Genomic DNA, 15,313 nt, shown 5'->3' on the forward strand with positions numbered 1-15,313 from the left:
TTATAGAAAAGTATTAATATTAGTAAGCAGAATATAAGGAAAATATTTCAAGTATTTCCCAGTCAAAAGCACAAGGCTATAGTCAGCCCTCCTGGCACAGCTGAGCTGACTTCCTATTTAGAGCCCCAGGAGACTGCATTGCATTTTGGGCCAACTCAGAGATGTTCCTTGAAGCTGAATCAAGGGCCAGTTTGTCCCTATTCTCACAGACTTGACAAGCACATTACTAAGTTCTGTCATTACCTCAGCAGCACAAAATCAACCCTCTCTAAGACTGAGGGCCAAATGAAATTATGAGACCAGGGAGGATGAAAATAGAAGGAACAGAATCACAAGCACGAGCAGGAAGTATCCACAAAGTTCTGTTGCCACAAAAAGAAGGCACTTGGATTAATTTATTTTGCATTGTTGATTCTTCATTAAGACTTTAAAAAAATAATAATTAAATCTGGCTTCTTATGGCCTTTTTTGTTTGATTTGATATTTGGTAAATTCTCATTCATTTCAAGAAAGGAGGAATTGCAAGAAGTCATCAAGGTCAGAGAAGATTCTCTCAGGGAAAAAAGAGATTGGCAATTCCCAGCCTGATTTCCTTGGAAGCTGAGGAGCACACACAGAGACAGAGAGGACTCCAGGTGGCCCTGGCCCTGTCCAGCCAGCACCTCTGGAAAGGCAGGGAGAGCAAAGGCTCTGACACGGAGCAGTCCCTGCTCTGGCTGCCGCATACTGGGGCTTGCTGGGACTGCCAGGAGACGTCAGATGAACAAGAAACTGCGAACAGAAGGGCTGGAACAAGTGTCCAGTCGGCGAATTCTCCTCCAGGTTCCCTTGCATCGATGGTTCCCCACCGCCTGCCAGTGCAGCAGCTGATTCCTGAAACACAGTCATTACAGGTGAGAGAAAATGAGGGGCGCCTCCCCTGCAGGGCAGTCACCGCCAGGTACAATAGCGCTTAAATCACCCAGCAAATCCCATTTAGTCTGATAACATCCCCTTTTACTCCATGGACCCGATTCTGCCTCTCTACACGGTAAAGCAGGAGCAGCCACAGAGAGGGTCACAGGTTGTAATAATGTGAAGTAAAACCTAACGGTGACAGGAACAGACATTTTTCTGTAGCACTGTGCCCCTTGCCAGATTTTATCATTTAAGGATTTGGATTTAAGGATTTTATGGTTTAAGGTTTAAGGAAGTTTCTCACATCAATATCTCCCATCCCTGACCCCTGGAGAAGCACAGCTACCACAACTGGATCAACTCTTGCCCTGTGCAGAGAGCTGCCCACAGAGAGCCCAAAGACCCCTGATTTCTCCAGAGCTGCATGCAGTGCCCTGTGACCCTGAAACAAGAGGCTCAAGGGAGAAGAATCAGAAATTCCCCAGCAAACCAAGGGTAAAGCTCTCAGCGGGGGCTGTCGGCGCCGTCCCCGCGGCAGCACAGGGCTGGGGGCTCGCACTCCACGCAGACCCGCAGCCCCTCCCCGAGCCCGCTCATGCAGGGCCGGCTGTGCCAGGGACACCAGCCGGAACTCCACGCAGTACCTGCAGCACAACAGCCACTCAAACTCAGCTCAAACTGCGGGCACAGGGCTGCCCGGGCAGCACGCGCCTGCCGCACCACAGACCTCTGATTAACAACCAAACCAAACCAAAAAATACCCCCTCCAAGGTCATCAAGGCAGAACGTGTCACGTACCTGCATTTTGACAAGGTTAAACAGGGAATAAAACTACTCTGCTGAGGCTTTCAGCTAACATATAAAAAGTACCAGGTATGACTGGCATCTGTTTTTGCCAATAGGGACACAGACTGGTCAAGCATTTGACTAATCTAATTCCAAGTCTGGTATCCACTTGCTGAGCCACATTTCCTCTATTGTCTCCCCTCAGTTACTTAGAATGGATTTTGTAGAGCAGGTTGTGATGGGAGCTAAAATTTGGTGTGTGAAGGTTTTCCTCGTGATGCTCTCCCACCTGCAACCAGCGAGGCTCTGCGGGTGGAGCACAGCGGAGTCCCTGAGCCAGAACCTCCAACTTACCCTGCCCTTTCACTGCCATCAGCTGCAGCTCTTTTCTTCCTCGCTTTTCCAAACCCCCCCATAGTTATCAATGCTGGGACTGTGTATACCAAAGAGAAAGGGTACACAGTGTCAGTGGCAATGCTGCTCTAAGGCTCGTGATGTCTGTAAAACAGAAAAGATGGGCTTTTAATCTCATAGGGTTTTAGCTTTAGAAATAAAAATATATATATGAAAAAAAAAGTGTGCAACACTCACTCACAGAAGTTTTAAACAGACATAAATCTGCCAATCTCACCAAAATTTCCAGAGATTTGCACTTGTATAAGTGAGAGCACAGCAGACACAAAAGTGGATCACAGCAAATGGAAGGCACCACTTCCACCACTGTCCTAGGAAGGATGTGCTTAAGCTCCTGTGTGAAGAGCTCAGTTCTCAATTAGCCCAGGCAGGCCCACAGCAAACACACCACTGTCTAAAAGCAATCCTTCAAACAGAGGAAAAAACAGCTCTGCTGACCCAAACCAGAGTCCTCCCCAGGTCTATCCAGGCACTTTTCAGTGGACTTACTGAGGGACTGCTGGCACTCTGTGCCCTGCTGAGTCCAGTACTGCACACAGCCAGCCCTCTCCTCCAGAGCAGGACATGCTTCTCCCCCGTTCCTGGGCTCCGGGATGATGTACCTCGTCCGGACTCGACAGGCTGTCCTGCAAGGCTCTGCACAGCCACTCCAGGCACTCCACTGAGATACCACACAGGGGATCGCTGGAGGAAGAACGGGGATGTGGAAGGTTACAGGAGTGATGCCAGTGAAATGCCTGCTGCAGAAATAACACTTTTTGACATAGCTCAGCACATCCTTCCTTATTTCAGAGCTCTCCCATGGTTGTCTTGGGCAGTTCTCAGCAGTTCTTCTCCAGGCTCCCCCTCCTTGCCCACAGGTGCCGCTGAGCCCAGCGGTGCCGGCCGCAGCCGCTCACCTGGGCAGGTCCGTGCGTAGTCGTGGCAGCAGTCGAGGGTGCGGGCGCACGCCTGGTCGCAGTAGCAGGGCCCGGAGGAGCCGTCGGGCCGCCGGCCGGCGCTCAGGCAGCCGCGGTCGCGGCCGGGGCCGGGCAGGCAGCAGGTGCTGCTCCCATCGCTCCGTGCCCTCATCTCCTGCCTGTTCCGTGCCGCTCCCATCGCTCCGTGCCCTCATCTCCTGCCCCTCTGCGCCCTCATCTCCTGCCCCTCTGCGCCCTCAGCTCCTGCCCCTCTGCGCCCTCAGCTCCTGCCCCTCCGTGCCCTCATCTCCTGCCCCTCTGCGCCCTCATCTCCTGCCTGTTCCGTGCCGCTCCCATCGCTCCGTGCCCTCATCTCCTGCCCCTCTGCGCCCTCATCTCCTGCCTGTTCCGTGCCGCTCCCATCGCTCCGTGCCCTCATCTCCTGCCCCTCCGTGCCCTCAGCTCCTGCCCCTCCGTGCCCTCAGCTCCTGCCCCTCCGTGCCCTCATCTCCTGCCCCTCCGTGCCCTCATCTCCTGCCCCTCCGTGCCCTCATCTCCTGCCCCTCTGCGCCCTCATCTCCTGCCTGTTCCGTGCCGCTCCCATCGCTCCGTGCCCTCATCTCCTGCCCCTCTGCGCCCTCATCTCCTGCCCCTCCGTGCCCTCAGCTCCTGCCCCTCTGCATCCTCATCTCCTGCCCCTCCGTGCCCTCAGCTCCTGCCCCTCCGTGCCGCCCCACGCTGGCTGCACACCCCGCAGTCCCTTTCTGTGGACTCCTCAAACCAAAAACTTTTCATCCCTGACTGCTGTCATTTACCCACCAGATTATTGACGTATTATGATCAAAAACAGATGAGAGAGGAGACCAATTTTTTTTTGCTGGATTTGACTCCAGCATACCTCAGGAGCCATGAAAAACAGAAAGTACTTCACTGCCAGTACAGCAGCTCCTAAGGACAATGATCCAGCTGGCTATGCTACCTCTCTAAAGAATTATCCTGAATTTTCTTCTTGATTTGAAATGCAAGAAGCTTAGAGAGATTACAGCCACTCCTGTGAATTATTTAGCTATTCAGTACAAAGCAAAGGGCTTTACTGTAACTTTTTAATCCAAGAGGCTTGCTCTAAAATATTGATCACAACAGATGTTATACCTTGCTGAACATTGAATTGGGATTTATAAAACCCACCCACTGACTTTTTTTTTTTTTTGCAAGTGATTATGCTATTGTACTAAGACTGGGTATGGACAGTGTTCCAACTTCAGGGAAACTGCAGCAAAGATGTTTCTAGAAAAACAGAAAATAACATAAGAGGCCAGGTTAACACATTCAGCATGTATAATTTTGGAGGCATGGGCACAGAGGAAACCTGGCAGTGCATCAGCTTGGGCATAACATGGTAAAATGTTCCAAAAAGATAAGAAATAGAACGCTAGCTTCTTTGTATATCACTAGATGTCTGCAGCAAAGAACAGGCATCTCATTTTCTTGGCAGTGGTCAGATATTGTCAGCTTGGAAATCACACATGTGGCGAATCCTTCAGTGAGCAAGAGGCATAAAGGCTAAAGACTGGGAGAGGAAAGAGAAGAGCACTAGAAATCAGTAGCTATGGTATCCAGGAAGCTGGAATTTAAAGATACCATGTTAATTCCTGCCTCTGGCAATGAGTCACTCACTGTGTGACCTCGGGTAAGTCATTTAACCAAGGCATGTCTCCTTCTTGATCTAGAGCAGGAAGGACATTCCCAAGGAGATTGCATTACCCAGCTGATTCCTTCATACAATGCAGAGGTGGGCGCGGCTCTTGTGCAATTCCCTGAGGGGCACCAACAGAGCACAGCTCCCACTCCAGCACCCAGTGACAGAGCACAGCTCCAGGGCCAGCACCCAGTGACAGAGCACACTCATGGGGCACTCACAGTGCACAGCTCCCACTCCAGCACCCAGTGACAGAGCACAGCTCCAGGGCCAGCACCCACTGACAGAGCACACTCATGGGGCACTCACAGAGCACAGCTCCAGGGCCAACACTTGTGGGGCAGTGATAGAGCACAGCTCCAGGGCCAGCACCCAGTGACAGAGCACACTCATGGGGCACTCACAGTGCACAGCTCCCACTCCAGCACCCAGTGACAGAGCACAGCTCCAGGGCCAGCACCCACTGACAGAGCACACTCATGGGGCACTCACAGTGCACAGCTCCCAGGACCAGCATTCATGCTGCCCTGCTCCACATCCCCCTGCCAACAGCTGAGCTACAAGGAATGCCTTCACCTTATTCTGAGATACACAGACTGAATGAAATTTAGCTTTAGAAAGCTATGGGTCTACATAAATACTGCAATTTTGACTGGCCTGTGTGGCTAGGAAAATTGGATCCCATCCAGGCATCTCAGAAGGAGATGCCCAGCAAGCTCCTGAGAGCAAACTTTGTTTCTTGTCTTACATTCCCAGAGTGAAAGCAGCTCTCCCTTGTTCTGGTTTGACATAGCCCTGGGGATTTTTTAGGGTTTGGGGTTTTTTCCCCTGACAGGCTCTAAAGATGCCAAGGAAACACGGCCCAAGACACGCTGAACCACCAACAGATTTCTTGCAAGACAAATTGCCAAGTCTGGGTGGGTCTGCTGGCCCTGTGGGGAGCCAAGCAAGTGTGCTTTTACAGAAAGGAAATGTGGCTAGTCTGTCATACAGGGAGAGGCTCAGGAGCAGAACAGCTTGCAGGGATGTCCTTGGGAACACCAGGGGGTGTTCACTGTAGTATAAAAAGGGGCATTCTTCGTTGATGGAAAGAATAGTTGGTCACCATAGAAGTTTTAAGAGCAATACAAGCAGAGGATGGTAACCATTAGGGAAAACAGGTAACTGCACCTTCTCCTCCAGGTTCTTCGGAACTGTCTTTGCCCTGGGATCTCAAGTTTACATAGGCAGACAACCAAGTGCAGCTCTCTGGGAATTCTGGTAGGCTCACCATTTATTCTGCTGCCTGCAGGACTTGGCCCATGAGTCCCAACACACGTTCTACAGTGAGGGGATCACCAGAAATTCTTGACAAGTCAGATAACTTGTGCTATGGATAGTAAAGGAAGGCCTTTGCCTGAATGACCAGAGCTGCCTACAGAGCTCACAGCTATTGTTCAGTAGCTGGACATCATAGAGAAACAAGGTAAGAGCTTTCTTTGGTTGCTTTTCCCAAAACTGGATGACACCATTCCCATCAGAATGACAAAAGAAGTCACATCTAGACCACATCAGCATAAAACCACAGGACTGACCTGAGTAACATCTCCACCACTGCAAGGGACCTGCCAAGAAGTGCGGAAGAGTCTAATAGTCTAAAAGCTATAGCTGCAGAACATCTGTTTAAAACAGTGGATGCTGTATGAGACAGAAATGCTCTGCTTCAAAACAAAGTCTTCTTACTGCCTGGAGCAGACTAAGGGTCCCAAAATCTGGATGTTCCCTGGGTGCTCACAAACTCATATTGTGCTTCACTGGCTGTCCATGGTAATGTCAAGCCTGTCAACACAGCTGATGTGTCATATAATCTTATCACTGAACAGAGAGGAACACAGTCTTTAGAAGCAACAATTAGTAATGGGCTGTGCTTTGCTATAAACTAATGCAGCAGCTAACACACAGGTCTAAAAAGAATTTAATAATCACCATGCAGTCAAAATATGCCTGGGTCTTTGGGAATACAAATGTTAAAACTCTCCCTTATGTATGAAAATTTCTATTAAAAGCAACATCAGACAGAGAAATAATCTGTGCTATTTTTCTCTAAATGCTCATGGCACCAAGAAACAGATCTGTTTGAGAAAAGTAAACATTTGCTTAAACATACCAGCCCAGTGAGTGACTCCAGGCTTCAGTTTAGAAAGTTACACAAGTCCCAACAGCAAGGTCTGTTTCTGTACAGCTGATGGAGCGGAGAGCTGGGCCTGGCCCCAGCCCTGCAGAGCCCCCAGAGCAGGCCCAGTGTGGCTCTGCTGCAGGGAGCCCTCCTGGCGCAGGAGCAGCTGCAGGCCAGCCTGGATCCAGAGACACCTGAGCTCCATCCCCGCATTCAAACCATCCAGCGCACAAACTCCGGAGCTGGCCAGGGCCAGTGAAAGTCAGGCTGCTTTAAACTCAGAGCTAAACCTCCTCATCCCCACCTCTTACCAAAGCACTCTCTGGATGTTCCCAGCGCCCACCTCTGCATTGTGTGAAGGAATTTTAAGAGATTTTCTAAGGGGGTTGTCTGTCCCTCATGGCTGCTACAGCCCAAGCAGTGTCTGTAGCAGCTCCCCACACCCCAAGAGGTTCTGTCACAGCTGCTCTGGGGACACCGCGGTGGGTCTGGGGGGCTCTGGGGACACCGCGGCAGATTTGGGGGGCTCTGGGGACACCGTGATGGGTCTGGGGGGCTCTGGGGACACCGCGGCAGATTTGGGGGGCTCTGGGGACACCGTGATGGGTCTGGGGGGCGCTGGGGACCCCGCGGCAGATTTGGGGGGCTCCGGGTGCCCGCGGGCCGGGCCGGCGTCCTGAGGGTCAGCAGCGGCAGCACAGCGCCCCCTGCGGGCCGGGCACGGCGCCCCCGCGGCCGCAGCACCGCTGCAGGTGCCCAAACCCCGGCCCGGGTGCCCAAACCCCGGCCCGGGTGCCCAAACCCCGGCCCCCGGGTGCCCAAACCCCGGCCCCCGGGTGCCCAAACCTCGGCCCCCGGGTACCCAAACCTCGGCCCCCGGGTGCCCAAACCCCGCCCCGGGTACCCAAACGCCGCCCCGGGTGCCCAAACCCCGGCCCCCGGGTGCCCAAACCCCGGCCCCCGGGTGCCCAAACCATCCCTGCAGCATTCAAGGGTTGCCTAGGATTAGTAATTTACCAACCACGGTGGTTTAGTAACCTACCAAGTTTCAAATTTCATCCTGATGCATACCTGCAAGAGCAGCAGAGCTTGAAACCTGACCTGAGCAACTGCTCTTGCAGAGGCAATAGAACATGCCAAGAACATGTTTCAGCTGCACGTCTCTCCAGCTCCCACTGGACAAGCACTCTCTCCTCCTACAGAATGTCTGCTGGTAGGTCTGCTCATTACATTAATGAAAGTAATTGTATTAGCAGCAGTTCTGGTCCCTCACCAGTAAGCAGTTTTAAGAGATCAGGCTGCTTGCATTAATTGAATAAGAAAAATCTCTACTCAATTTAATTGAAGACTGCTTTGAATGTTGAATAGTAGCCGATTCTCCATCATTGCTGTTTCTCACTAAGCACACATGCCAAAGGCCACTTTCAGCTCAAGACACCTCAAGCCCCATCCCAGAACCACTGAAACTGAGTAATTACGCAGATGAGCAGGCTGCACCTCTCCCCAGACCTGCAGCACAGCGGCAGCCACAGCCTCAGCCAAGCACTCCTGCTCCAGGGTGTGTGGAGCTCTGTTGCCATGACATAGCTCTTGGCTTGAGGCAGCCCCAGCACCACTCACAGCAGCACACTGGTGCTGTGCTCTCCAACTTCCCAAACCACCGGGAGATCCAGGAATGAGCTGCTAAATGTGGGTCAAGAGAATTTCAGTTACCAGCCAAACCAACCCATTACTCAAGATTTTATTAAAACCAGGCTTCCAACAGTACAGAAACACACTGTGCTGCAGCATCCCAGACACGCCTTGCCCACTTCACAGGCTGCCAGGGATACAACACTGCAGCTTTCAGGATGCCAGGGGAGAACCAAGCCCTGACTCCCCTCCTTACACACAAGGCCATCCATCCTCCCAACAGCTGACAGCTGCTCCCAGGAAAGGCTTCCTTGACTTGCATGCTATGGCAGGACATGATCTGTGCCAGGCAGGGAATGCAGCCCCTGCAGACAAAAGCATCCAACTGCATTAAACATGCAGCAAGTTCCAGAATCCACTCCAGTTACATGCTTTGTACCCAGGGGACAGAAAATGTAACACCCTCTGTCTAAGCTGGCAGGACACAAATTCATCACTCCTGACGGCTTTGAGAGGTCAGAGCTATTGCAGGGTATGGGAATGCTGTGGCTTGAATGAGGATCCCAGGCAGCAGCATGGGAGCAGCAGAACACTCAAACTCCAGCAGGGCCCAGGACAACTTTTTGTAAATCTCAACCTGTCAAGAGAACAGACAACATTCTGTCTATCCACTCTACCACAAACAGCAAATATACAGCTTTCAAATGCACTCCAGCCCCCATAAACACCACTAGACAACAGCTACTCTCTAAAGAGGAGTTTCCTCCTTGCCAAGCACTCTAAACAGGATGAACTCAAACTGCACTGTGGGAGCTTTTAGGGCAAGACTTGACAGGAACTAACAGGGCAGAGAGGGCCAGAGAAACATTCAGTCAAGCTCAACCAGCTCCACCATCTGAACTGAGTACTCGCATCCTTTTGCTGAGAGAGGGCACAATCCTGCTCTTGGGAGACTTCAGCCTCCCTGGAGACAGAGCAGCTGCTCTCAACAGCAACATGAGGCTGGAACTGGGCAAGCCAGCGGCAACAGCTGATGATCTGATGAAGTTCTGTTACACACATTTTCTAAAAAAATTAGTGAAATGCTAACCAGACAGACAGATTTTCAGATGTCACATAGTTTATCTTCAAGTAACAGAAGAACACCAAAAGCAATCCTTCTCTTGCAAACAGACACATTGCTGAAAGCATGACTTCCATCCACTTTTTAAGACATTGAGAACCTCCCATTGGGGGGAGTGAACCCAAAAACTATAAAGAACAAAAGCTCCCAGACTCTGCAAGAAGTACCTTGTTTTAACATGCTTAAACAGGACAAGACAAAAACATTACATTTATGCCCTTGAAGTTGAATTGAAATCTTTCAGACCTCTCTGCCCTTAATTTGAGATCTTTGGAAAAAACTTTAACAGGAACTTCCCTGCAGGAAACTTTTTTTAACAGGGACACTTAGGTTTTAGCACTTACAAGGGCCCCTTCTGCAATACTAATCCCCACTCTGGCAAACCTCCAGGGACTTTAACTTGTCAAGGCACTGCAGAAGCAACTTCCTTGGAAAAAGGTATTATTTCTCTTTTTCTTTATTAAACCCAGTGAACACAGGTGAATTAAAGACTTACCATTCTCCCCTGACAAAGGGGCACACATGGTGGAGCAAACCAGACAATGTCTTCACCCACATCTCTTCATTGTCAGCTGCAGCCTGAACTTCAGGTCTCCCCAAGGTTTAACTCCCCACTTCTGCCCTCACAGTGCCCTGGGGGTAAAGCCAAAGGGAATTGTCAGCACCAGACCCTGTCAGGGTGTGGGACACAGCAGCAATTCCCTGCTGGTGCATCAGACACGATCTGGCTTGAACAGCAAGTAATCAACACTGTCGCTCTGATGGGGAAAAAATTCAGTCATCACTTACACCAGCAAGTCCCTAGGAGCTGCGGCTGCACACCCCCAGCAGCTGTGCCACACTCCCACATCCCTGGCAGAGCCGCAGGCACTGTGGGCTAACAGCAGAGGAAGCAGCAGAGCCATGCCCACACTGGCAATCCTCTGCACTCCTTTAACCCGGCCAGCAAGGGTCAGGCACAAGAGCCGGGCCAGCAGCGCCTCCCACAGGGACAGCTTCAGCCAGAGTGGCTCCTCCTCCCTACTGGGGCAGCTGCTCAGGGCTGCCCATCACCCAGGGATGTCCATGCAGTGCCCTTAAATCGAGCCCTCTGAACACAATGCAGCAGGGAAGCACACAGGACAGAGCTGTTCCAGCTCAGCTCTCACGGGGGCAGCTTGCAGCTTCCTGGCCTGCTGGTTGCTATTCACTTTGGACACGATGGAACGGGAGGCCCAAAGGACCTCAAAGCAATGCTTCTGCAGGAGGAAAATCCCTGTACTCATTTCTACAATACCTAGGCTAACACTCATCAGTATGGTCTGGAGGGATAAACTGGAAGCAACTCCCTTGCAGAAAGGTATTTCTTCCCTTTCCCCCGTCCCCCTCTCCTTTGTAAATTTAATTTAATGTGATTCACACTTACTTTCAAGACTTACCATTATTTGCTAGAGATTCAGACATGGTAGAGCAAACCAGACAACTGCCCACATCACACACTTCTTCACTGTCAGCTGCAGCCTGAACTTCAGGTCTCCCCGAGGTTCAACTCCCCACTTTTGCCTTCAGTGCCCTGGGGGTAAAGCCAAAGGGAACCATCAGCATCAGGGCCCCGATTTCAATATTTTGGGCATTTGTTAACACCAGGGTGTGGGACACAGCAGCAATTCCCTGCTGGTGCATCAGACATGATCTGGCTTGAACAGCAAGTAATCAACACTGTCGCTCTGATGGGGAAAAAATTCAGTCATCACTTACACCAGCAAGTCCCTAGGAGCTGCGGCTGCACACCCCCAGCAGTTGTGTCACACACCCACCTTCCCTGTCAGAACTATAGGCAATGAGGGAGTTAATGTAAATTCTTCCCCCAAAATGTGGCTGGTTGCATGCTCTACAAGTACAGAAGACAGGGAAATAGTCCCACAAAATGGAGAACAGCAATGTATGGGTGTTCTAGAGCAGAGTTCAAGACAGCCAAGTCATTTAACAGAAAAAGAGGCGCCAGGAAGAGATTAACAGATTATTACTGCCTTTTGCAGCCCCAGGCCTGGTGTCCACGTGGGGCTCCCGTTCCCGCCGGCAGGCGCCGTTCTGCCCAGGCCATGAGCACCGAGACCGCGCGGTGCCGGCGCAGGGAGGGCCCGCACAGCCCCCGGGCCGGCAGAGCGCCAGGGCCGGCAGCCCGGAGCCGCCCCGCACCGCCCGTCCCGGGGCCCGGCAGCCCCTGCCGCGGGGCTCCTGCGGGAGGGACCCACACCTGCTACCTACAGCGACACCACCCTGGCAACGCGCGGCCCGTGTAACTCACTAACTCCTTTGAAAGAGCAAATGTAAATACGTGCGGCTTTAATTCGGTTCGGAACAGCTATTTTGCAGACTTACCGCCTGGCCCTGGCAGAGGCTCGGGCCTGCCGGCGCACGCCGGGGAAGTGCCCTCATCGCCGGCCTAGCTCCGGGCACGGGGCTCCCGCAGGCGCCCTGGGCTCCGCCGTCCTACGGAGAAACAAAGCACAGTGAGCACCGGGAGCAGCGGACGGTCAGCACCGGCTCGCGGCCGCTTCGCTGGTACATCAGACACGACCTGGCTTGGACAGCAATAGTCAACACTGCCGCTCTGACGGGGAAAGAGTCATCACCTCCACCAGCGAGCGCCCAGGGAGCTCCGCGAGAGCTCGGCGGGGGAGCGCCCGGAGCCCGCTGAGGCGCCCTGGCGGACGGGCCCGGGGCCCGGCGGGAGCGAGGCGGTCACACGGCGCGGCGCTGCCCCGGCCGACGGGCGGGCACAGAGACGCCTCTGGCCGCCCGCAGAGGCCCGGCCCACCCCAGGGAAGGGGCAGAGGGAACTCCCGAACGCTCCCTGCCCGCAGTACCCGCACCCACCTCGGCCGACGCGGAGCAAGAGGCCGCGGAGAGCCGCGTGAGGGAATTTATGGGCCCCGCAGGCCCCGCCCCGGGCCCGCCCCGCTGCCCGCGCTGAGGCGCCGCCATCGCCGCCATGCCGGGCGGGGCCCTGCGGAGCCGCCGCTGCTCCATCAGGAGCAGGGGCCGGCTCACAGCGAGGGGTTGGGCGCCCGGGTGCCCGCCCGGCGCTGTGGCGAGCTCGGAGCCGCGGGAGGGGGCGGGAGGCGCCGCCATTTCGCGGTGCCGCGCGGGGCAGGCGCTGCGCCGCATGGCCAGGCCCGGCCGCGTTGCGGGCGGGTGAAGGCGGCCGGGGCAGGCGGAGCGGGGCGAGCAGCGGAACTCGGGGTATCGGTACGTTTGGTATCCTTTGGGATCGCCGAGCGTGGCTTTGGACACTTAATTTTCTTTTACAAACTAAAGTAAAAAACAACAGTTAAGAGATACTCTGCCTTGTCCAAAGGCACGGCCGCTGCAGCGCCGACATCCATCAGGGCCGTGCTCCCCGTGGCTGCCAGCCCGCAGCCGCCGCAAGCGCGGTGGGCGCGCCCGCTCTCGGCTCGGGGCTGTGTCGGGGGACCTGCCCCTGTCTGCAGGTATTTGGCTTTTAGGTGCTTTAGACAGGTAAATTATGTTGCGTTAAATCGTCTGCCATTGACTAACGTGAGGAATGAAATAGAAAGCAAAAGATGTGTCTTGAATGAAAGCAGCCCAGTTTGTAACTCAAGCACCAAGGGAGTTGTGATTTTTATAGCTAAAAACTCGCCGTGGGAAGGGGCTGTGACCGCAGTCCCCGGCCCCGGGGGAGCCGTGCCCACGCCGGCCCTGGGCACTGCAGGCGTTCCCCGAGGCAGCGGCGTGCGCAGCCACCAGCGCTGCCCGAGCCCGAGCTGCGCCCGCCCGGGGAAGGCAGCAGCTTCTGTCCGGAATAACACCAGCGGAAGAGATGGGGTTGAAATGGAGCAGGGGCACGGGCAGGGAGAGGAACAAAGCCAGAAGCCTTTACAGCATCGGGGACTAAACGCAGGAGAGGAAGAGCTGTGTCCTGCAGGAAGAAGCTCTGGTCCAGACTGGCTCAGAATCCTGTCATGGCTCCAGGCTTTGTTTTTTTTTCTGTTTGTAAAATACACACTGCTTAATTCAGCTCCTGTTAAAATGATTTTTCCAAATTAAGTGTGTTTGTAGGCAAATAATTTTTGAAAGCAGCTTATCAAACAGGACTTGTGGAATAAATCTCAATGCTGTTAATCCAAGTACCAGAACACCAAAAGATGAAAAGACAATCAAAGGAAGGACATTTTAAGAGGATTACAGGGAAAACTAATCTTGTTACACCGCAAACCCCTGTCACATGCACAAGGCAAAAAGAACTGTAAACGTGATTTGTGCTGCCTAGCTTGGCAAGGAAGGGAAGGTGGGGAGGTCTGAGATAGTCAACAGCTACAGCAGAACTTAGTATTAAATTTATTCAATTTTATCTTTGGGTTTTATTCTCCTTGGTTGGGCTCAGGAAGTTCTCAAGAGGCAGCAAAAGTCTCCAGTCCCAGTTTTCCTCCTTGTTCCCCTGCAGTGCAGCGGGAGCCCTGGTGCCCCACAGCCCATCCCAGGACATCAGGGGACACTCCCGTGCCCTGCCCAGCCTCAGGCGTGCCCAGGGTTAGGGTAAATGAAAGACATTTATTTCTTTTTAAAGTACCACAGCCCCGAAGAATTTATTTGTATTCTCTGCCAGCCCTCACAAGGATTCTGTCAGCATCTCCCATGTGCCAGCACTGAACCATTCTTTTCTCTAGGCAGGGGAGATGGGAAAAGATGAACTGTTCTTGAATTGCTAAACAAATGTTTCATGTGCCATCCTCTTAACTGCTACATTTTTATGTTCAGGGTTCCTTTAAAACCAGAACTGACTATGAAGAAATCTAAACTTTGGTAGGGATAAAACCTCTGTTTTCCCAACATAACCTAAACCAGCACCAGATGCCTACAATATTCTTGACATTTCTAATACAGATTGTGATTTTCCAGCAAATAGACTTTATTTTTAATAAAGGCATCAAGAAAGCCATTAAAAGATCTCCCTGAACTATTGGGTCAGCAGCTTCACTGTGATAGTCAAAATAAAACAGTCAGCACACTGATGGGGGCTGGAAAAACAGCTTCACGAGCTTCTGCCAAATCACACACACTGTTCTTTTAGAATAGGAAAAATCCCAAACACAAAATTCACAGGATGGATTACTGCTATGGCTCCAGGCTGCTTCCCAGTCAGCTCTCCTACAGAGCCTTTTATAAGAATTAAAAGGTGCATTTTAGCTATCTTGCAGGCCAATATTCCCAAAAAATTTGGCAGAAATTCTTTCAGATCTTAATCCTGAAACCAAGACTGATGGATCACAAGGCCAAATTTCTTCCTTGGGGAATCAGGCCTTCAGGCTCTGAAAGCAGGAGTGGAAGATGGTGAGCGCAGCCCTCCCTGCCCTGCCCTGCCCTGGGCAGCTCTGCGTGCAGAATGGCTGCAAGGTTAAAAGGCTGGGGCAATGAGGGGGCAGTTCTGAGGAGAAACAAGAACACTGTTTCAGCTGTGTCTTCTGCCTTTGCTGCATCAGGCACAGAGGAGACACCAAGGAGAGCAAGGGACTGTAGTAGTCAGGCAAAGCCCCACTTTTATCCAGAGCTCACGTCAGCTTACCCAGAATCCACACGGAGTGTCCCACCAGGAGGCTGTGATTGCAGCAAGGTCTGGGAGAGGAGACACTTCGCTTACACAGGCCCAAGAGGGGATCAGGGTGTTTAACAGCACTGAGCAGCTCCCTGTGCCAAAGTGCCTTAAT

At 52.7% G+C, this 15,313-nt stretch overlaps 1 protein-coding gene, 1 long non-coding RNA gene and 3 other non-coding genes across 6 annotated transcripts; all 5 read right to left on the reverse strand.

Moving 5' to 3' along the window:
• Positions 1 to 736: 736 nt before the first annotated feature.
• LOC136564107 (somatomedin-B and thrombospondin type-1 domain-containing protein-like) lies at positions 737 to 3,195 on the reverse strand. The gene is made up of 6 exons (XM_066561880.1): positions 2,997 to 3,195; positions 2,587 to 2,781; positions 2,038 to 2,116; positions 1,973 to 1,989; positions 1,457 to 1,541; positions 737 to 873 (listed from the first exon to the last, which is right to left on the reverse strand). Exons 1-6 carry the CDS (start codon positions 3,193 to 3,195, stop codon positions 756 to 758), a joined length of 693 nt encoding a protein of 230 aa, XP_066417977.1. The 3' UTR covers positions 737 to 755.
• Positions 3,196 to 8,575: 5,380 nt separating this feature from the next.
• On the reverse strand, positions 8,576 to 12,483 carry LOC136563906 (uncharacterized). Of its 2 annotated transcripts, none has more exons than XR_010784657.1 (5): positions 12,465 to 12,483; positions 11,967 to 12,077; positions 11,024 to 11,157; positions 10,102 to 10,238; positions 8,576 to 9,119 (listed from the first exon to the last, which is right to left on the reverse strand). It is a non-coding gene; the product is annotated as an uncharacterized lncRNA (long non-coding RNA). The 2 variants fall into 2 exon arrangements; XR_010784658.1 differs by lacking the exon at positions 12,465 to 12,483 and adding an exon at positions 12,166 to 12,185.
• Positions 10,310 to 10,400, reverse strand: LOC136564121 (small nucleolar SNORD12/SNORD106). Its single transcript, XR_010784681.1, has one exon. It is a non-coding gene; the product is annotated as a small nucleolar SNORD12/SNORD106 (small nucleolar RNA).
• Positions 11,258 to 11,348, reverse strand: LOC136564120 (small nucleolar SNORD12/SNORD106). The gene has a single exon (XR_010784680.1). It is a non-coding gene; the product is annotated as a small nucleolar SNORD12/SNORD106 (small nucleolar RNA).
• Positions 12,146 to 12,230, reverse strand: LOC136564122 (small nucleolar SNORD12/SNORD106). Its single transcript, XR_010784682.1, has one exon. It is a non-coding gene; the product is annotated as a small nucleolar SNORD12/SNORD106 (small nucleolar RNA).
• Positions 12,484 to 15,313: the final 2,830 nt, after the last annotated feature.

The sequence above is a fragment of the Molothrus aeneus genome, chromosome 17 (genome assembly GCF_037042795.1).
Source record: "Molothrus aeneus isolate 106 chromosome 17, BPBGC_Maene_1.0, whole genome shotgun sequence".
Taxonomy (NCBI): domain Eukaryota; kingdom Metazoa; phylum Chordata; class Aves; order Passeriformes; family Icteridae; genus Molothrus; species Molothrus aeneus.

Excerpts from the sequence above, each read along its gene's own strand:
- LOC136564107 (XM_066561880.1), bottom strand. The coding sequence starts at position 3,195 with ATGGGAGCGGCACGGAACAGGCAGGAGATGAGGGCACGGAGCGATGGG. Across the intron at positions 2,782-2,996 it reads CTACGCACGGACCTGCCCAG|CGATCCCCTGTGTGGTATCT; the intron begins GTGAGCGGCTGC and ends TTCTTCCTCCAG. Across the intron at positions 874-1,456 it reads GGGCTGCGGGTCTGCGTGGA|GAATCAGCTGCTGCACTGGC; the intron begins GTGCGAGCCCCC and ends ACTGTGTTTCAG.